The 24,277-nt window shown below is 39.5% G+C and overlaps 1 protein-coding gene across 1 annotated transcript in view; it reads left to right on the top strand.

The window, feature by feature from the left end:
* Nucleotides 1–22,878, top strand: part of LOC134662735 (helicase POLQ-like) — a 34,144-nt gene extending 11,266 nt beyond the window's left edge. The window contains exons 10-19 of the mRNA XM_063519007.1: nt 1,336–1,546; nt 3,548–3,632; nt 4,441–4,534; nt 6,762–6,916; nt 7,548–7,643; nt 10,869–10,960; nt 11,926–12,033; nt 12,602–12,689; nt 21,551–21,685; nt 22,793–22,878. Coding sequence (XP_063375077.1) covers nt 1,336–1,546; nt 3,548–3,632; nt 4,441–4,534; nt 6,762–6,916; nt 7,548–7,643; nt 10,869–10,960; nt 11,926–12,033; nt 12,602–12,689; nt 21,551–21,685; nt 22,793–22,864 — 1,136 coding nt within the window. The 3' untranslated portion in view covers nt 22,865–22,878. The remainder of the gene's footprint in view (nt 1–1,335; nt 1,547–3,547; nt 3,633–4,440; nt 4,535–6,761; nt 6,917–7,547; nt 7,644–10,868; nt 10,961–11,925; nt 12,034–12,601; nt 12,690–21,550; nt 21,686–22,792) is intronic.
* The last annotated feature ends 1,399 nt before the right edge of the window (nt 22,879–24,277 follow it).

Raw genomic sequence — 24,277 nt, 5'->3', positions numbered from 1 at the left:
GGCCGCGCGGGCCGGGCCGGCGTCACCGACCAGGGTAACTAACATACGTGAACCTGCCGGCGTGGGGCGGGGGTTCCTCACGCTGGCCGCGCTCCGGCAGATGTGCGGCCGCGCGGGGCGGGCCGGCGTCACCGACCAGGGTAACTAACATACGTGAACCTGCCGGCGTGGGGCGGGGGTTCCTCACGCTGGCCGCGCTCCGGCAGATGTGCGGCCGCGCGGGCCGGGCCGGCGTCACCGACCAGGGTAACTAACATACGTGAACCTGCCGGCGTGGGGCGGGGGTTCCTCACGCTGGCCGCGCTCCGGCAGATGTGCGGCCGCGCGGGGCGGGCCGGCGTCACCGACCAGGGTAACTAACATACGTGAACCTGCCGGCGTGGGGCGGGGGTTCCTCACGCTGGCCGCGCTCCGGCAGATGTGCGGCCGCGCGGGGCGGGCCGGCGTCACCGACCAGGGTAACTAACATACGTGAACCTGCCGGCGTGGGGCGGGGGTTCCTCACGCTGGCCGCGCTCCGGCAGATGTGCGGCCGCGCGGGGCGGGCCGGCGTCACCGACCAGGGTAACTAACATACGTGAACCTGCCGGCGTGGGGCGGGGGTTCCTCACGCTGGCCGCGCTCCGGCAGATGTGCGGCCGCGCGGGCCGGGCCGGCGTCACCGACCAGGGTAACTAACATACGTGAACCTGCCGGCGTGGGGCGGGGGTTCCTCACGCTGGCCGCGCTCCGGCAGATGTGCGGCCGCGCGGGGCGGGCCGGCGTCACCGACCAGGGTAACTAACATACGTGAACCTGCCGGCGTGGGGCGGGGGTTCCTCACGCTGGCCGCGCTCCGGCAGATGTGCGGCCGCGCGGGCCGGGCCGGCGTCACCGACCAGGGTAACGTACTCCCTACTAAACTCACTGTGGATCAATTGTTCTCCATTTAATTCTCTACAATAGTTGTTAAAGTAACTTGCTAGGAGTTATAATTTTCAAATTATGACTTTATGAGTCGCGCAAATTTTGCGATTGGGTCGCGCCGGCGGCCCTGCCTCCTGTTAGATTGTTGTTATCTTTGGAATTTAAGAGTGAAACTTTTTTCAATCAAATTCTCTATAACGGTGGTTCCGACAGTTGACTGGGCTCCTCCGTTTGTAATTGTTAATCACTAGCGACCCGCCTCGGCTTCGCACGGGTTGACAAATTATACATAAACTTCCTCTTGAATCACTATCTATTAAAAAACCCGCATCAAAATCCGTTGTGTAGTTTTAAAGATCTAAGCATATATAGGGCCAGACGGACGGCAGGAAGCGACTTTATAGTGAATAATAAAAAAATACGTTTTAGGCGACAGCATAATAATCTGCAGCTTGGCGGAGTGGCCGGAGCTGCGGGCGGTGCTCCGCGGCGGGCTGCCGCCGGTGGCGAGCGGCCTCGCCGCCGCGAGCTGCGGCCTCGCGGCGAGCTGCGGCCTCGCGCTCAGCGCGCTGGCCCTGCGCCTCGCGGCCACCAGCACCGAGCTCCGCCAACTGTTCAACACCACTTTCATGTCTACGAGGTTACTACATTCTGGCCTTCGATCAACACGGGCTTCCGACACGTCGGAAGGGATAGGCCCAAGCGATATCTTGACATTCGAATCATTCTGCCATTTTTCGCGGGGGGGAACGTGCACACAGTCGCACTTCTCACACACTTACATACAAAATCCAATCTGTAATGACTAATGACGACACAAATACATAGAAAATGACACACGTCAAAGACAAATCTTGCAAACCTCGATCTCTCTTTGTGTACGGACGAGTCACAAGTGTGACAACACGCACACTAACACATTTTCGTCGAAGAATTTTATTGTATTCTGAGAGATGAGAAGTCGAATTTGTCGCTCGACCGATCCGCAATTTGTACTGGACGAGCAAAATCGATAAATCCAGCAATTACATGAGACTAAAATATAATAATTGTGTTTAAATGTAATTAAACGTATGACATGTAAAAAAATATTACATGTGAAATGTAACACCTTTTTGTAAATTTGATGTCCTCGACCTCGTTTTACAACAAAAAACCGAGCAATTAGGCATTTTTTCTGCTGCTGTGTTCACTCGCGCGACTGGTCTCGGTCTAGTTAAAAATCCGAGCGCAACTAGTTTTATTACCCGCGCTAGATCAGTTGATCTTGTACCTAGGCAGAGGGGAAATAGTGCGAATGCCGCATCCCTTCCGTGTTGATCGAAGATTCTGACGCTACATATCATGCTCACGAGAATAGGGACACATGTTGAATTTTATAACAAAATCTAGTAAAATAGATAGCAAACGAGCAATTTATCACAACAATGTGGATATTAAAATAAAATATTGAAAAATTACAAAAATACAGGACCTGAAAGTTTCAAAATTTAAGTTTTTTTTTCCAAAAACGATAAAAGTAAGGGTACCATTCGATTCCTTAAATTTCATCCAAAAAAATATTGTATGGCAACTATATACATAAACGCAATATTTCACCGACAAAAACGCCATACTACAAGATGGGCGATGACGTCACGGCCTCTGGCCGTTTTGTATAGGGCGTTTCGCGAGTGAAGTGCGACTGTCGGCCTTTGACTACAATTTCTGACTCAAAAGTCAGAAATTGTAGTCAAAGGCCGACAGTCGCACTTCACTTACTTTAATGCAATGGGTCCCATATAGATATTTGATCCTAAAAACAAACCCGATCGATTGATACCATAAAAAAAAAATAGTCATGTAGCCTATTGTGGTCCTCGATGGAGTGGCTCTACACCTACAGTTGTACGAGAAGTAAGTTGCGCGAACTGTTAGTGAGCTGTTGAAGACCACTTTTATAGTTAGTAGCGATTTGTAGATTCTTGACTGCGTGTGCGTGTATTCCCAACTGTCCCCGCTCCATGAGTCTATGGCGGACAGATGGGGACAGATGGGAATATTTTCATGAGCATATTTGATCCTGGCAACAGATAGGAAGGATTATATTTCTAATTGTCACCGACATGTCTAATTTTCAGCCAGTTTGGTTAGGTAGTACCTAACAGTGCCACACTCACACAGTCACTCAGTGTGTACAGTGTAACAGGTTACTACCAAACTGAAAATTTGCAAGTTGGAAAAAGTATTTTCACCTCAGCAGCTCGAACAAGGGTACTTTGCTACTTAAAAACAGTGAGCAAAATCGCATAGTATAGAATCTTTCGCTTGCACAGGACTCAAAATAAGCACTCGAAGAAATATCAAACTTTGATCTCTTGTTGTACAAATAACTATTCCGGCAGCTCATAAAAGAATAGGAAAGCCATATGGCGCCCGCTTCCCTTGATTTGGTATGATCTGAAACGAAATATTCTTTACGCGCGGCCGCGCCATTGGCATAGAGATATAGGTACAGTCAGCAACAGAAGTTGCTTTGCGGGCCAGGTGTTGAAAATGATCTTGACGCGACTTTACGAGTGTGTCAAGGTAATTTTGAACACCTCGCCCGCTTAGCCACTTCTGCTGCTGACTGTACAATAAAAGTAGTATCTTGTTACAGCTCAGAAGTGGACGTAAATAAAATATGCGACGAGTCCATCCGCTCGCTGATACAAGCCGGCGCCCTCGACGTCGGCGACCACAAGGTTCATATTTCATATATCATATTTATTATAGGTATTCATTTTTGACATTTTATTTATGGAACTTGACATTATATTACCTAGGAAAGCCCTAGTATTATATACAAAATAGTTTTAGATTTTAGTTGTACGACATTTTAATTTTATTTCTATTTTATTTTTGACATTATCGATTTCACAATTTACTATTATTTTTATTATTCTTTAAATTTTGTTTGTATACACTTGACGATCTTTTTGTGAATTTCTGCTATTTTTAAGGAAGTAACATGTAAATTTTCAATCAGAAATAAATATTGATTTAAACTTTCACGATTTTTACACATTATTAAATTATACAACGTCGGAGGTAAATCTTAAAACTTAGATACGCGATTAAGTCCCTTTGTATAATTTAATAATAGTAGTTTATGCAACAGTGTTATAATAAGGGTTCTTAAAATTCAAGGGTCGAAGTTACAAAACGAGACGTAGTCGAGTTTTGTAAAAAAAGACCCGAGAATTTTAAGAACCAATTATGAGCTGTTGCATACATTACTTTTTCTATGACAGCTGCAGCAAAAAAAAAAAAAAAAAAAAAAAAAAAAAAAAAAAAAAAAAAAAAAAAAAAAAAAAAAAAAAAAAAAAAAAAAAAGTTATTATTAAAAAAAAGAGTTATTATTTAAAAAAAATTGAGTTATTATTGTAAATGATATATAGCCTATAGACAAATCATTCAAATGACATTGCTTTAGATATCACTGTCAGTCATTTAATTGACACATTTAAGTGCTGGAGTAGAAAAAGAAATAAATATTATCTATCTATCAAGTCCAGCGACGAGTCGCACACGGCCGCCGGGCAGAGGGTCGTCTACAGCGACAGCAAACTCACTGTTACTCAACTAGGACGGGCGGCTATCAAAGGTATGCCTTTTAAGTTCGGCACAGATCGCGATTTTTATTATTATTTCATAAATAAAACGGTCTACTTAAATCGGAAATTTCGTGATCGCTGCGAAGTGCGAGTACTGTTGATTAGTTTAACCTGACGTCAACAGGGGCGTATTTACCCTAGGGCCAAGGGGGCCATGGCCCGGGGCGGCAGGCCTCGGGGGGGCGGCGAAGCCGCCCCCTCGCGGCTTTTTCTGGGCTTATAATCAAACTTAGCTATATTTTTTATTATATTTTAATTGACATTTAAATTAATAAACAAACGAACGCTTCAAACCCCACCAATTGCTTAAAATATCTACCAACAAGTACCTAAATTAAGCAACATTTTCGTTCAAGAAGTATTAGTACGGCGTAACTAAAATAAAATGTGACTCTGGCAACCAAACCGTATTAATGAAAAATGAAGCTATAGGATGCAGGAACAGCTAAATTCCCTGGAAACGGCCATCTTGTCAGAATTTTGGGGAGCTATTTTGAAGCAATTTAACATAGCTTCAAAAGTTCTGCAAGGGGTTGACTCAGACCTGGAGGTTGTTTCTAACCATAAAAGTTAGACTCCTTAATTAAATTTATTCAAACTAAAAGAGAATGTTTTGACGAGTTTGAAGAGGCAGGTAAAAGGAAATCAACCGAAGACTACAATCACAATCAAAAAAGAGTTATCAAGAGGAAAAAACGTGATGGCGAGAGTCGCGAAGAAGAAGTGTTACCTATTACAGGGGCGTGACCACTTTCGAGTCAATAAGTACCTTTTTCCCAATTACTGATCAATTGTTAGCCTAGTTGAAGAAGCGCAAAACGTCATACGACGTAGTGACGGCCAATTTTGTCTTCTTAGGTAAATTGGACACAATGTCTGAGGCAGAAGTTAGAAGGAGTGCCGTAAACCTTCAAAGAATACCTATACCCGTTAGATCTCGCGGTAGACCTATAAGACGAATGTGTTTTATTAAAACATTTTTTGACCGCCTACGAAAATAAAATGAGCTTAGGGCAACTAAGCTTAGGTACTTACTCATAAAAAATAAGGGCCTTAAAGAAGCATTCCATTTTCATTTTTCTTTGCACCGCAGTGACTAATTGCAGTGCAGAACGATCATTGTCTGCACTCAAAAGAATAAAAAATTATCTACGTTCCACTATCAGCGAAGAGCGCCTGAATAGCTTAGCCCTTCTTAATATGGAAGCTGAGCTGACAATAGTATTTTATACAATCGTGATAAAATGGAGAGCTTTTCAGTCGAGTACCGTGTTTAGGCAACGAAGCTTGCTGAGTTGCCTAAGTAAAGGTACGAGATTGAAAAGCTTGATTATATAACTATTGTATACAATACTTTTTCTACGAGTCAACAAAAAAAATACTTAAAACTAGTAGAAGAATCATATATGTAGGTAAAAAAACCAAAACTAGCTGTAAGATGCGCGAGCAGCCGCGATACCTTCATAAGTTCATACTTGTACGCGACCCGGCCCCCGCGCCCCGCGCCCCCGGCCGGTTGATCAACGACACCTTCTCGTAACTCATGAGGCCCTGGTACTTGCTCCGCGCTTTCGATTGGTCAATTTCATTATAGTCTACTAAACTGTATCGAAATCAATATTATAGTTGACTAAACGGTATCGAAATGAATATTATAGTTGACTAAACTGTATCGAAATAAATATTATAGTTGAGTTGGGGTCCCATAGTGAAAAAAGTATGCGATTTCACTTTCGTATACGAAGTCTTAATTCATTGCAGTCGACGAGTAGAAAAACGTTGTAAATTACGACAGCGTCATTGATGATTTTGTCAACCAATTTGTACATTTTGTACATAGGAAAACAATGTAAATGCCTATGTGAGTACCTAAATGGTAAATGTTTAGTTTTTTTTTTATTTCACACAAAGGTACTTGTTGCAGGTTTATTTTTCTTAAATAAAATACTTTATCGTCACTGATGAAGGGGGGCGACAAATCAAAATGGCCCGGGGCGCCAAATTTGTAAATACGCCTCTGGACGTCAACCGTTATATTACTGCTAGAATTAGAAGGAATATTATATCTAGTTACAAATCCTCCCATGCAGTTCTTTAATTTTTAAATATATGAAAGTCCATTGACAACTATAATCAGTTTATCAACCAACTTCGGTTTTGTTTGATATTTCTTGACCGCGCCATGTTATTTCAAAATGTATTGTTTTATTCGAATAGGTTGCATGGAGCTCTCAGTAGCCAAGCAGATGCTGCAAGATCTAGAATCAGCATCTCGTGGCCTGGTGTTAATGGGGAGCTTGCATTTGCTCTATCTAGTCACACCACACGACGCGGCCGGCGTGAGGCCGGACTACAGACATTACTATTCGCTGGTAAGATAATTTATAGCGAAAAGTTAGTTTTGATAATATTATAGTAAGGCATAGAGAAAAAAATACATAGAGTGCTCACTCCATACATCAGTTTTAGTACCAAAAAGACTATTAGCATCTAGCATCGAGTAGCGGAACTATCAGTACTGCTACTTGACAATAGATGTAGCACCGACCGGAAAGTCTTATCTCAACAGCATAAGACATTCCGGTCGGTGCTACATCTATTGTCAAGTAGCAGTACTGATAGTTCCGCTACTCGATGCTAGATGTAGACACTGAAATTAATAGTCTGAACTGATGTATGGAGTGAGCACTCTTGTCTTACTTATTTCTCTATGAGTAAGGTTTAATCAGTGGTGGCACGTCGATCGTCCCTTTAGGCAAGCTGGAGCTAATTTGGCTATTTATCCTATATCTGTGAGGCTCAACCGTCTCAAATTAGTATCGGTACCTATTCCCATCTGTCCCCGTTTTAGTCACGTGGGGCGACAAGTTTCTTCACCATCTGTCGCCGTGTTTAAGATGCAGATACTGAAACTGTTCCTATCCGTCACCTCTCAGAGGGGACCGGGAATATGGAAATACTCTTGTAAAATTCAATTAATAGTATAGTTGTGTGCCGTTTCAGTACTGCAACCTGGACGAGGAGGCCGTGCAGACGGCGAAGGTGCTCGGCATCACCGAGGTGAACGCCATCCGGATGATGACTGGCAAACCTATCACGGTACGTCGCTTTATACATATTTGCTTGTCAAGCTGCCACACTTTTGATATCGTTATTTAATATAGTTTTCTCAAAAATGGACGGCAAAGTCGACGTTGCCGGTTAAAAAATAGGTCGCGAAGTGCGTAGTTTATGGTCATTCAAAAAATTAAAAAGTTAAAAACATTGCAGTCTCGATTTCGGGACTGCAATGTTGCATACAAATTCCATTATATAACGAGTTCCAAACTTTTTAAAACTTTAAATGGCCATATCAAATGAAGGCATAGGTCCATTAAACAGCCAAACAGATGATCAGCAGATTTATTATAATATAAAGCCTGTAACAGACTATCGCACCGCACCGCGACCTTGGAGCGTCGCATTCATAAGTGAGAGCGAGAAACAGATATCTCTTTCTCGCTCTCACTTATGGGTGCGACGCTCCAAGGTCGCGGTGCGGTGCGATAGTCTGTTACAGGCTTAATGTTGGTACCGCGACTATTTAGGTGCACTGTTTAGGTGTCTCAAATAGGTTAGTGTATTTTCAGCAGAAAAATACTTCTTTTTTTAAGGCGGCAATCTTTTTAATGGTTTTACTTTTTTATGTGAAAATTAGAACGTTGCTTTCGTAAAATATCTGGGGGCACGGTAGTGCCCCCGCCAAGACGAGCAAAGCGAAGCGCAAGGGCACTACCTACCTTTTCTCGAAGCGCTTCGTCGTTTTTTTGAACCCTCATAACTTGGGTTTGGATTGTACCAGATAAACAAAATTCTCGGGATATGATGTCAATAGTGGACTTATTAAACATAAAAAATTTCAATTGCATAGCTCGTATACTTAAGATTTTATTCATATCTAAAAAACCCCAATTTCGTCACTGACTCACTCACTCACTGTTGATCATCAAAACCTCTAGGGTACTTCCTGAAGTCCTAGGAAGCTGAAATTTGGTATGTGAGATAGTATTAGTACACAAACAACAAAATAATTCAAAAACTTGAAATTTTTTGGCCCTAAGGGGGGGAAAGGGGGGTGGAATTTTGTATGGGAAATCAATAACCGCTGAACCGATTTAGTTGAAATTTGGTATGTAGATAGTTTTTGTATTGGGGAATGGCATAGAATAGTTTTTAACCCCAAAATTACCCCGTGAGGGTGAAAAGGGGGTGGAAAAAGGGCGTTAGGGGAAAAAGAGGGTTGAAGTTTGTATGGGGAATCAGTAAAAAGCAGATGTATAAAAGATGCCCCGAGGTACGTATTTCAGGATTTTTAATAGTACCTTAAATCACACGCGCAACCCTTTAAATTAGGGGATGGAAGCAACTTACAAAAAGAAGTGAAATCCCACCATAAACATTTTCATGTAAAATGTTGCCAAGACGAAACCACAAGGCTCGCACTGACAAAAAGTTATCAGATCTCTTGTAGAGCCAAGCTTCTAACTCTACAAGCCCTAACTTCACAAACTCTACACCTTAGTCAAAATATGTAGCTTGGCCGTTTCGTTACTCCAAGAACTATTGTATTATAAAAAATAATGAATAGTGAATGTGACAGTAGCGAAACGTTTAAGCCACATATTTTGACTAAGGTGTAGAGTTTGTGAAGTTAGGGCTTGTAGAGTTAGAAGCTTGGCTCTACAAGAGATCTGATAACTTTTTGTCAGTGCGAGCCTTGTGGTTTCGTCTTGGCAACATTTTACATGAAAATGTTTTTGGTGGGATTTCTATTTCTTGCACCATTTTTGAGAAAAGCACTATATAATGACTCGGTTGGAAGGCTACTTGCTGGCTTCGGATTCAATTAAACGGACTCCCAAGGTCGTCCGTTTAAAACGAATCCTCAGCCAGCAAGAACCTCGACAATAATGTACTATTAAAGATAAAGTCCGTCAACCAAATCTTGTCAGTAGTAAAAGGCGGCAAATTTGAAAAATCGCGGGTTAGCAACACTGTGTTCGAATAATTCCAAAATGCGTGTCATCTGTGTTTTATCTGTGGAATGTGGATCGTGAACGACAGCCGTCACCTTATTTGTTTTCATTTGGTTTTCATTCTGAATCGTTTTTGTTTCAAGAGATATTTCTGCTGTCACCATTAAATACCAATACATTAAATAAGAATAAGCAAAGCTAAGGGGCCTACAATGTACAATCATGCTCGTTGATGGTAAACATTACTAAAAATTGAGGTTATGACAAGTACATACTGGAAGAACTCTTTCGAACTTTTAAGATTATGTTCAGTTTTTTTGTTTTAGGGTTAAAAGGCATAAATAAAATTAAAACGTATGCCTAAATCTATCCAACAAGACCATAAATTGTGTCCTGGAAACCGTCCATAGGCCCACATGTCTAATATTTTCAGCAATCAGTTGTGACTATTTACAAAGATGCAATAGAATACTACAGAGTAGAACCGTATTATGCTTGGTTGAAGTGACCCGGTAACATTGGTAACTTCATTATATTTTTTCAATTAATGACCAATTATAGTGTAAGCTAAAGTGACCCTCATCTTATTTACCTTTAAATTAAATAAACACCCAAATATCAGTTGTTTTATTTTTAATATGTAATCCTATTGTACAATATATACCAATCAAAAAAATTACACAGGTCATATTCATCCAGAAGAGTACACTAATTTACATTAACAAGTGGCATATTATATTGTAAATAACAAATATATGCACTATCTAATTATCTGCATTTTGATATGATTTTATTTTAGTAAACATAGATAGGGAACAAAGAGAATATAAGCACTACGATAGCGAGTTGTTTTTGATATCTTCAAATTTGTTCATCAATTTGATTAACATTGTTTTAACATCGCTTTTAAATTGTCCGTCCATGTTTCAAATTTTTTCAATAAACCGCGAGTGACAATTTGAATTGACGTACGCAGGGCGCGCTCAGCGGAAAAAAAAATCTTTTGGCTCGATGTACATTGCTGCTATTCTTAGCGCAATACTGCTCTTTGAGTGTTGCCCTACTTTAGTTTGCTTTACATTGCTACTGACAAGATTTGGTTGACGGACTATAAATATTTGTTTTAGACAATGGGTCATTTGTTTGTTATCGGGGTGCAGATTCCAAAAAGCTATAGTTTTTAAACCTATATCTCAAAAAGAAAAAGAATAATATAAATTGAAATACGTCTACCGAAATTTATTGATCTTACGCATGTTTACAATTTTATGTTGATTTATTTCACTCATAGGTTACGTTTACGTTTCAGAACGTACCTGAAAAAGTTCTGTGCCGATTTTACGTGGCCTTGATGCTGCACGACCTGTGGAAGCAGGTGCCCTTTCACGTTGTCGCAGACAAGTGAGTCATTTATTTATTCCCGTTTTACGTTGTGATCATCAACATTTGCCTTTTTTTTTTATTGAAAATTTTACATAAAAATACAGCATTTTAGTACCTTAATCTAATGTTTCGCCAAACTGTGAGACAGTTTGTTGGCGGTGCGCTCTAGAGTAATCTTAAGCTAAATTAGGTACACTAATTACTAATTGTAACAAGTTAGCATTAGGAACATAAATTTTATATAAGTGTATTAATATTAGTTAAGTGTAGTGTAAGTATAAGTGTAGGTATAAGTGTAAGTGGGAAAGTAGCCCACACTTATATGTATCTTAAATCTATCTTGCGGGACAGCATCACACTCAACTAACCAGGCGTAGATCTTATATCGTAGAGATAAGGTCCACGCACGGCCAGCCAACCACATTAAATTGTATTAAGCTTTGTTAATGAATTACCTGCGCATTCCCATCTGTCCCCGGCCCGGCCAAGTTAGCATGCAGTCAAGAGATTGAGCGGGTGTATGTCGTCAGCCGCGAATGCTAAAGATGCCGGTTTGCTCTCGGACATTAGAAGCGTTTACTACTTTTTAGGGTTCCGTACCCAAAAGGGTAAAAACGGGACCCTATTACTAAGACTCCGCTATCCGTCCATCCGTCTGTCACCAGGCTGTATCTCACGAACCGTGATAGCTAGACAGTTGAAATTTTCACAGATGATGTATTTCTGTTGCCGCTATAACAACAAATACTAAAAACATAATAAAATAAAGATTTAAGCGGGGCTCCCATACAACAAACGTGATTTTTGACCGAAGTTAAGCGACGTCGGGCGGGGTCAGTACTTGGATGGGTGACCGTTTTTTTTGCTTGTTTTTTTGTGCTCGTTTTGCTCTATTTTTTGTTGATGGTGCGGAACCCTCCGTGCGCGAGTCCGACTCGCACTTGGCCGGTTTTTTTGTTAGTATCTAAATAATTATTGTTTAGATACTGCGTGTCGCGCGGCCTCGTGCAAACTGTCATGGCGTCCGCCGCAGCACTTGCGTCGAGCGCTACCCGCTTTTGTGAGGAGCTGGAACATCTGTGGACGTTCAGGTATATTGTGTTCTTTCCACCCTCCTCGTGTGTTGGGCACTTCTCGGGCAGAGGTGTAGCTTTATTTTACGTTCATTAGCATACCCCGGCCGGCGAGAGCAAAAATGCGTTAACAGCTTAATAGTGCGAGGACACACACTTTGGTCGATGTCGATAAAAACAACACGATGTACTGGACCACCGTTATGATATGCAGAAGTATTAATTATTGTTGTAAACAAAATTAAAACCAAGCGTTTGTATTTATTCAGTTTAAAATTGTTTTAGGGTTATTCTTAGAAACGCGTGGAGGTATCAAGTTGAAATAAATAACAAATACTAATGGCTCAGTTTAAAAAAAAAAATTGTGCTTAATTAAAAGTCGACTATTCCATCGACATCCATATGTCGATAGAATAGTCGATATTTAATTAAGCACTAGGAGCAGACGCATTTTTGCTCTCGCCGGCCGGGGTATGTTCATTAGCGCATTTTATGCCTACTTTAGCGATGCCTAAACTATCATTAGCGATGTTCGTCCGTATGTAAGGCTCCATTTGTACTCACCAGCTACATGCCGTGTCCGCAGGGCGTTGTTCAGCGAGCTATCCCCTCGCCTGGCGCACTGCGCCGCGCCTGAGCTCAGCCAGCTCATGGAGCTGCCGGCCGTCAAGAAGGTAAAGCTTTGGATTCCTCCGAAAACGGTGCCGTAATATGACGGCCGCTATATAGCGTTTAAGGCTCAGAGAGCCAAAATGTAAAATTGATAGATTTAGTCGTTGAAATTGTACTCCTTTTGTTACGTAATATCTAAATAACAAGTATTGGTTTCTATTAACACGTCTTCTCATCTTGCCTTTTAATAATAAGGTCCCGAGCGTGCGTCACCGGCAATATGTGACGAGAAGGGGCAGTTTTTAAAAATTCATCAAAAAATTATAGTTATAAATTATAAAAAATGATGTATAAAAACAGTTTCAGGAAGTGTTGTAGATTGTTTAAGTATCAAAATTACGTTGAAATTAAGTCGATTTTCACGAAAAATGTTCACTTGTTTTGAAGTAATTTCTGGTGAAAATTGATTTCGTCTAACTTTCATTTACTCTTGTTCAATATCATATAACAAAAATGTAGTCTATGAAAGTTGGAGTACAGGATATGTGTAATACAAAATTACCATTTTTAGCAGTCCAAACTTTACGAAATTTACAAATAAGATCGACTAAATCAGTGCTTTACGCGCGTTTACCTAAACGTCCATCAGAAAAAAAATTATTACTAATTTAGTGAGTCAGTTTTCAAAAAAATGATCTGTACAAATGCAAGATAAGAAGACGTGCTAATAGATACCAGTACTTGTTGTTTCTATTACGTAACAAAAGGTGGACAATTTCATCGACTCAATCTATCAATTTTACATTTTTGCGACTAAAATCGATACCGGCCTCTTAATGACGTCACTAGAACGTTGTCTATGTAAACAAGATGGCGCGGTTTCCTAGACGGCGTTACGTTACGTTGATTGTCAACGTAACGTAAGATGACGGCCGTCATGACGGTGTCGATAGTTTCGTGAACGTTTTATTAGATAGCGGTGACGCCATTTTGAATAAATGACACGAGATTTGAATAAATGATTCCGTACTACGATTATTTTCCTCTTCTGATGATATTTCATCCTCCAAGTAAATTATAGATGGTCAAGCAAATTTTGTCAGTAGAAAAAGGCGCGAAATTCAAATTTTCTATGGGACGTTATCCCATCTCGCCTACATTTTTCAAATTTGCCGCTTTGACCTTGGTGGATGACGGTGTATTATGACGCCGTGGTACTTTCCACATGTCGCCACCGTAAAGACGGCCGTATTTTGCGGCCGCTATATAACGGCACCGTTTTCGGAGGAATCCAAAGCTTAACACGTGTTACTGGCTGTCCCCGACTCCCCGTACCACGTGACCGCGGGGACAGCTCGGGATAGTTTTATTTCTATTTGTCACCTTAGGTCAGTTACGAATTTATAGTGGCGGAACTCTTGTACGTAACATCCTGTCAGTTTCTCCATGACGTTTGCTATTTTAGCACGTTTCTTTTTATACTAAATCTTACATAGCAACCGACACTCTTTCAGTAACTTTTCAGTCAATGATAAATTGATAATAGCTACTTCAATAATTATACTCAGTAATACTTTCAGTTCTGTCGTCATAAATGATGATAAATGTCTTCACGGATAAAAATATAAACTTTTAATTACGATGTTTTTACATAAGTGGACGTATTATAAAAAATTAAATAAAAATAGTTTATTTACCAAAAAGAATACATTGGTTTACTTAACCTATTACCGCCACACTAGGCTAGGCCTGTCTGTCTCGTGGAGTCAGCCGCAGCCGCACTATTTAATTAAACAACAATGGAAAAGGTACTACACACTTGCACTAGTCAAAGTCATACAGCTATGTATATGCATAATCATGATATTATTACAACGCTTGACGAACCAAGACCTTAATTATTAATTTCAATTATAATTTTAATTCAGATATCTCGTTCCGACGTGGCTTAAAAGTGTATTCCATTTAAATAGTACTTTTCCGAATATTCATGTCGGTCCATCTCGTTCATTAAAGTACCTAACTGTTTACTTTTAATTTCAATTCTAAACAATAAGTGTGAAATATTAATTTATATAATTTATTTATTTTAATTTAATGTTTAAAACATAATTGTTAATTTAATTACAAGATTTAGTTGCAATATTAAATTTTTAAGTAGTTTGCTTGATCGGACGTTTTAGCGACGATCAACGCAGCGCCACCTGTGGCGGGTTTAGGAAACATAAAAGGAAAAAGATGCGTGCGGGCAGAGTTTTTGTGTCTAGCGATTATTTCACAAGAAAAAGTGTAATAAACAGTTTTGACAAGGAAAGGTGCTTTTCATTTGAAGAGATATTCGTCGGAGTTCCTGGGGCCGGATTATATTTCAGAAGTGGTCGTTTAACGCGCCCTAATGCTTGGACCATATTTTCGAGGTTTAGGGAAGAGAAAGTACGACGAAGATGGAAGTGAAGATGACGGAAAAGAAGAAAGGGTTACCCAATATACAGGGAAGGAAAATACACCTGCTCAACCTGCTGCGAAGAAGAAACGTCATATTTCACATGCAGATGCGGAATTAATTCCTAAATTTGACCCTGCCAAAAGAAGTACCAATGTAAAAGGTTGGCTGCATAAAATTGAACAACTCGGCGATCTATACGAATGGGACGATCGCGACAAAATATTTGTTATGCAAATACGACTACGAGGTGCAGCTAGAGAATGGTATGACGAACTAGATGACTACGCTGCATCATGGAAATTGTGGAATGAAAAGCTAATAAACGCATTTCCACGCTCAACAGAATTTGTGGAACGTCTTGAAGAAATGTTAGCGAGAAAGAAGACTGAGCGTGAAACAATGACGAATTATTACCACGATAAAATGTCATTAATAAAAAAGTGCAAGATTGAAGGAGAAGACGCTGCCTCCTGTTTAATACGTGGATTGCCGACAGAATTGCAGGCCAATGCCAAGGCTTTTAACTGCGAGTCACCTGATCAGCTCTATTATGGGTTTCTTTCATCACTAGAAAATTACAAGAAGGTTGAAGTTAGAGCGGCGGAACAAAAGGCTGGTTGGCGTCGGGGAAGCGTCGCCACCGGACTACTACCAAAACTTTGTTACAACTGTCGCAAGCCGGGACATGAAGCTCGGGACTGCCGCGCCACCCGCTGCCAGGTCTGCCAGCGCACCGGACACGATGCTGCCGCCTGCTGGTTCGCCGCAGGCTCCTCGCGAGCGTCGCCCGCCGTTCCTCAGCGTCCGCAAACAAAACAACAGGTACTGACAGTATATTTCACTACGTACGAAGTTATAAATGATTTGTATATAAAACGTATTACCATTGATGATGTACCAGCAGTCGGATATATTGATACAGGCAGTAAAGTAAATATTATGACGGCTAAAATGGCTCAGGCTTTGTGCACAAAGGTTGTGCCATCGAACGTCATTTTTAAGGGTTTCGGAGGATTGCTTACGGCGTCACTAGGTAGAATACAATTCAAATTGTTCATCGATGATTTGCATCTCACAAGTAATGCAGAAATAACGAATGAACCGCTAAGTGATATAGATTTGATAGTGGGACAACCATTAATAAATTGTGCTAATGTGAGCCTTGTTACAACGTCATCAAGTGTCATCTTGTGTGCCACAACATACGACGATAATTATTTGAGCGATATAAAGTTAAACAACTCTGACTTTGTGAATAAAGTTCCACTGTACCTAGAGCATGATTTAGAACTTCCCCCCGGCAGGAGCAGCGACATTTCTGTTTATATTAAACATGAATTAGAATCTGAATCTCAAAACATTTTGATTACAAATCCAGTGGTATTTTCACTTGGGCCATATTCGTATTTCATTCCTCAAACGTTTCTGGAAAAGACTCCTTACACTTTACGCATAATAAATCTCGGTGAGAAATGTATAAAATGGCCTGCAAATAAGCTCATTAGTCGCGCGGAAATGTATGTACAAAGCGATGTTTTAACTGTAACAGACATGCCGCAAGTAAATTCATCCTCAGGTGAAAATGTAAACATGGATCCGTCTATGATAAACGTCGGTCAAATAAGCGAACATGATGCCTCACATCTATTACGGATTTTAAACGATTACGCACATTGTTTTGCAGAGTGTACAGATGACCTTGGTTGTAGTGACTTAGTGCAAATGAAAATAAAAACTACTACTGACCAGCCTGTATATTTTAAACCGTATCGAATGTCATACAAACAAAATCAAATCGTCCAGCAAAAAGTCGATGAACTCGTTTCGGCCGGCATAGTCCGAGAGTCGACCTCAGATTATGCGAGTCCTGTCATCCTTGTAAAAAAAAAAGATGGAGATTACAGATTATGTGTCGACTATCGTGCATTAAATTCTCAAACAGTAAAGGATCGATATCCATTACCAAATATTGACGACCAAATTAACAGACTTGTAGGAAAAGTATATTTTACGACGTTAGATCTGGCTCAGGGTTATTACCAGGTTAAAATGGACGAGGACTCTATAAGCAAAACTAGCTTTGTATTTGCCAATGGTCAATATGAATTTATTAAAATGCCATTTGGGCTAGCAAACGGGCCTGCTGTCTTTTCGCGCCTTATCCGTCGTGCGTTAGGCTCATTAGAAAATAGACTTGCTATATATCTTGATGATGTCATGATTCCGTCTCTCACAATCGAAGAGGGTTTAGGTCTTCTAGAGCAGGTTTTACAATTACTTGCACAAGCAAACCTAAAATTAAATATTAAAAAATGTGCATTCTTAAAAACACATGTTCATTATTTAGGTCATGAAATAACGGAAGGCACTGTAAGACCAGGAAAAGCAAAAATCGATAGCGTAGCAAACTTTAAGCGACCTCGGAATGTACATGAAGTGCGTCAATTTGTAGGTCTAGCATCATATTTCCGAAGATACGTCAAAGGATTTGCTGAAATTGCACGACCCCTCACTTACTTGACAAAGAAAGATGTGGAATGGAAATGGTCGTCTGAACAGGAGTCTGCGTTCAAAAATTTAAAAACAATTTTGACACAAAGGCCTGTACTAGCTATTTATGATGTACATGCCAAAACTGAACTCCACACAGACGCGAGCAAGATGGGATTAGGTGGAATTTTGCTTCAATATCAACGCGACGGACATCTTAAGCCTGTAGCCTATTTCAGTCGAGTAACCAGTCGCGAAGAACAAATTTATCATAGTTACGAATTGGAAACTCTGGCTGTAGTAGAATCCTTAAAGAGATTTCGCATTTACCTGACCGGTATCCCAGTTAAAGTTGTCACAGACTGCGCGGCTCTTAGGACTACTCTTTTAAAAAAAGATCTGATCCCACGTATCGCGCGTTGGTGGCTCGCCATTCAAGACTTTGATGTGGAAGTTGAGTATCGACCTGGCATTCGGATGCAACATGTAGACGCCCTGAGTAGGAACCCCGTCGATACCGTCCCAGTACTGCGCATAGAAGAACTAGATTGGCGCATGACTTTACAGCTTCAGGATGATCACATACAGAGTATCATGAAACAGCTTAAAGAAAATACTAATAACCCAGATATTGTAAACAACTATAAGATAGAGAATGGGTGTTTATACCGCAAGACTTTTTATGGTAGTCGATTTGTCATACCAAAACTTGCAAAATGGGGCTTGTTACAAAAGTACCATGATCAAATAGGGCATTTAGGCTTTGACAAATGTGAAAAAACCATAAAGTCCCAGTTTTGGTTTCCTGGCATGACGAGGTTCATACGAAAATATGTTAACTCGTGCCTAACATGTGCATATGCGAAAGGAAATTATGGTAAAAGTGAAGGTGAACTGCATCCCATTCCTAAAATTAATGTACCGATGCATACACTCCACGCTGATCATTTGGGACCTTTTCTAAAGACACGAAACGGAAAATCCTATATATTGGTAGCCATTGATTCTTTTACGAAATTTGTTTTCGCAAAGGCAGTGAAAGGCACTAGTTCAGTTGAAACTATAAAAAATATAAACGATATAATATCTGTGTTTGGGTATCCCACGCGAATTATTACAGATCGTGGTGTGGCTTTCACTAGTAGATATTTTAAAGCGTTTGCAGGTGAAAAGCAGTTCAAGCACGTTTTGAATGCAGTAGCGTGTCCTCGCGCTAACGGTCAAGTCGAGAGAGTAAACAGGACCATAGTAAACGGCCTTAACACCACAGCAGAGAGCGAGTGCACCTGGGATGAGAAACTAGGCGATGTTATCTGGGGCATCAATAATACTCCACATGCGGTTACAGGTGAAACTCCGTTTAACCTAATGTTCAGCCATAAAAATACTCTCCTACCGGCTTATCCCAACATTGACAGCGAGAATACTGATCTAAAAACACAGCTTAATGAAAGAAGGAAATCTGCGGCATTAAACATCGATAAAAATATGACTGTCATGAAAGACCGGTACGATAGAAAACATAAAAAGTGCACTAAATATCAAGTTGGACAAATGGTTTTGTGGAAGGGCGGTATTTCTCGTGACCACGCAACGGGTGTCACAAAGAAATTAGGTAGCGTATATACCGGTCCGTATAAAATTTCAAAGGCTGACCCATTAATTGATAGATATACGATTAATAGTATACAAGGGGTTAAAGGGTATAGAAAATTCAGTACAGTTGTCGCCGGAGATTCTCTTCGCCCATATAAGCCGGCTGTATCAGATAGCTCAGATTCGGATCACGAAGTAGATCGTGACGACCTTATAGATTTATTAGAGAGTTGATTTATCGTTACGTTATAATATTTTCTTTCTGCCGTTTCCAAAAATGTTTCATATGGTTATGTGATTTCTCTAAATTAATGACAACAACTGTAATGTTTTATTATTGTGTCATAATACAATTATATGTGTTACTGTACTAACTGTCAGAGTTCTTTTTCTTTTTGCCTGCTCGTCTCTTCAAATACCAATAGTTTACCAGTAAATCCAAAATATGTATGTCAAATTCTGTATAAGCTACAATAACATAAATAAGCAAATATAGAGCTATATTTGCTAATAGCAAGTTCTGTGTGTATATTTATATATATCCCAGTCTGTGTGAATCATCTGTGTGATAGATATTGGAATCTGTGTGAAATGCCCTAATAATCTGTGTGAAACATACTATATTAATAACCTGTGAAAAAAACTGTGTGTTAAATCAGATTGTATCTATCTGTGTGAACTATTATTACATGATTACTATATAAAATATTAACACGAACTGTGTGCATATAACCATCAGAAGTAACATTTCAATCTGTGTGAAATACTTAAACTGTGTGAAAAACTCGCTGAAGTAACAAACTGTGTGATGATATACTTTCTAATAACAGCATAACAAAGGCTACAAGAGGAGACAAGAGTGCTGCCAGGAACATCATTTTTTTTTTTAGATACTACGTGTTCTATTAAATATCACCTTCCTAATTTAGTAGTTGACTCCCGGACTATAGGGTCAATGATAACTGGATTACATTTGTAGATTTTGAGTTATGGCGACAAGAACACTTCATTCGATCGGCGCGGGCCGCGACCGATGACCCAGGATGGCCGAGTATTACAACGCTTGACGAACCAAGACCTTAATTATTAATTTCAATTATAATTTTAATTCAGATATCTCGTTCCGACGTGGCTTAAAAGTGTATTCCATTTAAATAGTACTTTTCCGAATATTCATGTCGGTCCATCTCGTTCATTAAAGTACCTAACTGTTTACTTTTAATTTCAATTCTAAACAATAAGTGTGAAATATTAATTTATATAATTTATTTATTTTAATTTAATGTTTAAAACATAATTGTTAATTTAATTACAAGATTTAGTTGCAATATTAAATTTTTAAGTAGTTTGCTTGATCGGACGTTTTAGCGACGATCAACGCAGCGCCACCTGTGGCGGGTTTAGGAAACATAAAAGGAAAAAGATGCGTGCGGGCAGAGTTTTTGTGTCTAGCGATTATTTCACAAGAAAAAGTGTAATAAACAGTTTTGACAAGGAAAGGTGCTTTTCATTTGAAGAGATATTCGTCGGAGTTCCTGGGGCCGGATTATAATATGTCAGTTAGCTCAGCAAAAATAGCTCATGTGTGAATAGTTTAAGGCTCAATCTTAACTGAACACAATATTAACACGTCATTTAATTCATATTCCAAATTAATAAAATAAATTATAAGAGTAATCACATAATTTTGATTTTTATGAGTCGTCAAATATTTTTAAGCCACCCGATCCGATATTTATGCGGATACAGACTAACGATGTTTTTGCCAGCTACAAAGCATCACATATTTTTACCGAGGTAGTGTCGTCATATACTTATGCCTCCAATGGAGCATCAGATATTTTTGCACGGCTGCCCACAGTCATATATTTTTGCTGGTGACTGTACAACAAAAATAGTAACAAATAGGGTATTCGTCATAGTGTAAATTAGTATAGATTACCCTTACCAGCTTTTGAGAATTACTTAAAAAAAAGTCAAAAGACTACTTGACAGACAAACATGCATGGTCCAATCCAGAAACTGCAATAAAAACAAGTAACACTTAAAAGCATTGTATTATGTGTAAAGTGTCATTCAATAGAACTTGCTAACTATGTAAACAAACCGCCATACTAAAATTGACACTGAATGTCAAATTACTAGTAACTTTTGTTTACATAGTTCGCAAGTTCTATTGAATGACACAGCTCAGGTAAGAAAGCACATCATTTGAAGATGGTGCATTGAAGTCAGACCCTAGACGGTTTTCTGTGATTGAAGTGATATTAACAAAACTATTCACTACTAGCACTATTCTAGTTCGTTGATCAAAACTATTAAATGGGTATCCTCAGAAAACACTTCCAAGTAGGCGGTGAATGTGTGAAAGTGTTTGTATTGCGCTTGCAGGCGCGCGCGCTGCAGCTGATGCGCGCCGGCTTCAAGCGCGTCGAGGACCTAGCCAAGGCGTCGGCCGACGACCTCGCCGCAGCCGTCAACCATCTCTCCAGGTCCGCCGCCACACACCTCGTCAGCGCTGCCAGAGTATGTATACTATACTATACTACAGGCACTACAGCAGTGGTTCCTAACCTGGGGGTAATTACCCCCGTGGGGGTAAAACTGGTATTTTATGGGGGTAATAAGCTTATTAGGTTAGCCAACCTAATATAACAATACAACAAACGTACACGTTTTATTTTTTATTACCATTGTTGGGAGGAGGGGTAAAATCAGGTTCCCTAGTTAGTGTTATGTATGTATATTGGTGGAGGGTAGGGTTAAGTCTCCCCGCGCGCCCTCTGGCGCCGGCTATTTTGTAAGACTTGTCAGTCCGGTAATAAACCTATGTACTGAACGCACGGTCTTCTGCTTTACACCCCCGAGAACCCTCCGTACCATCCCCCTGGCTTATATATACCAGTTAGTCATAGGGGTAACCGAACTGAAAAGGTTAGGAACCACTGCACTACAGCCTCGTAAGCTTGGCCTGTTTTAGGACGAAATCACGTAATCATAACTAGAGCCAAAGATAATAGAGTGAATAGAGAGTTACTGTCGTGGTAAATTATGCAGCCCCAGTACATTTACTGCCATCTTTTGAGTGTAGGCCAAAGGTTATGGCGCCATCGCTCGAAAAGATTGCACCATCCCTTTGGCCTACTCTCGGGTAGATGGCGTTAATTTCAATTATAACAAATTAACACATATCAGTGAAAGAAAGCATTGTCAAAGTCAAAGTTAAATGGCGTTGTAACAGTTTTAATCTTTTTGTCAAAAGATGGCAGGGAATTTACTGTGGCTACATAACAAACCGCCTCTATTTCAAAGTCTCTTTGCTAGTGCTGTATTTCTAATAATTTTAAATACAGCTAACATCCCTTTCGGTACGCTTTGATATACTTATTTTAGACATTTGTAATTTATTTGCTAGAATCATGGTTAACACAGATGTTACATAGAGATATAAGTCCAGCACAATTCTGCCGACTTACGGCGTGCAAATTTACTATACATACTTAATACTAACATGCATTTACTCTATATTTACATTTCACAGATTAATTTTTACTTAATAACAATGTTAATATTTATGCATTGCTAATTACCAAAATGAGTATAATTATATTATATTTATTACCTATTTTTCAGATGATGTTGATCGAGAAAGTGGAAAACTTGCGCGCAGAAGCCGAAGATGTCATGGAAGAGTTGAAGGTTTAACATAAATTTATAATCATAAATGTCATCCATATCCAAGTGTCCATATACCTACAGGAAGAATCAGAACCAACTAGAAATGTTCATCGTCCACATTATAGTAGTATGTACTATTAAGGTCAACTACGGAATGGCCGAGTATTCAACCAGTCTTAGCTGGCGATCATGACTTCATACCAATCGCGTCAGATAAACGGTGAACTGGCAATTTGTAATCCGTAGGTACATATGTAAAGTATATACTTTAGATATCGAATTATTCTCTATGATATACATTCTACACGTAGGTACTTATAAATGAAATAAGCCTTTTAAATATTCTGAACTTACTTGTGCCGTTAAATAACTATGAATTGAATGGAATTGTATTACGGTTGTGAGAACAATATTATATAATAATATTTGCATTAAAAGAATAATGTTAAGAATTAAGTAAAGATAAGTAAAGACTGATCGATAATGAAGTTATTTTGTATTAAATAATTACTAATATAATTAAATTAAATCTAAATATGTGTTACTAATATTAAGTGTTATTACCTAGATTGAGAAAACATAAAAAGATGCATATCATTAAGACTGTTTCATTTCAGTACCGTAATGTTGCTCAACATTATTTAATTCCTAATAATACGAGGTAGGCAACCATAGTAAAGGATATAGGTGGAATCAACTTTTTTTGCAAGTACAGCGTTCTTCGTTGGCTAAAATATCGGTTCTCCAAAATTTGGTTTGGTACCGACTTCAAAAACTAAGTAATTACCCGGATGATTATTAATGTTCTTATTATTAGGTATTAATTACTTTTTGGTAGAAATTTTTCAAATTAAGTATAGGCTACATGACTAATTTTCATTTATGGTATCAATCGATCGGGTTTGTTTTTAGGATCAAATGTCTATATGGGACCCATTGCATTAAAGCGACACAAGTCAGAAATTGTAGTCAAAGGCCGACAATCGCACTTCACTCGCGAAACGCCCTATACAAAACGGCCAGAAGCCGTGACGTCATCGCCCATCTTGTAGTATGGAGTAGTATGGACAAAACAAGAAAATTGCGTTTTTGTCGGTGAAAAATTTCGCGTTTATGTATATAGTTGCTATACAATATTTTTTTGGATGAAATGTAAGGAATCCAATGGTACCCTTACTTTTATCGTTTTTGGAAGTTAAAAAATACTTAAATTTTGAAACTTTCGGGTCCTGTATTTTTGTAATTTTTCAATATTTTATTTTAATATCCACATTATTGTGATAAATTGCTCGTTTGCTATCTATTTTACTAGATTTTGTTATAAATTCAACATGTGTCACCATCCCTATTACGGTGATACGCTCTTGGCCGTCCGCGGCCTCTGTCTCTTTCGCATTCATGGGATCATGAACTTAGTATAACTGGACTGGGCATGAGTGG

Source organism: Cydia amplana, chromosome 3 (assembly GCF_948474715.1).
Source record: "Cydia amplana chromosome 3, ilCydAmpl1.1, whole genome shotgun sequence".
NCBI classification, from domain to species: Eukaryota; Metazoa; Arthropoda; class Insecta; order Lepidoptera; family Tortricidae; genus Cydia; species Cydia amplana.
Note: the sequence above shows the minus strand (reverse complement) of the source record. Positions and strands in the feature narration are given on the sequence as shown.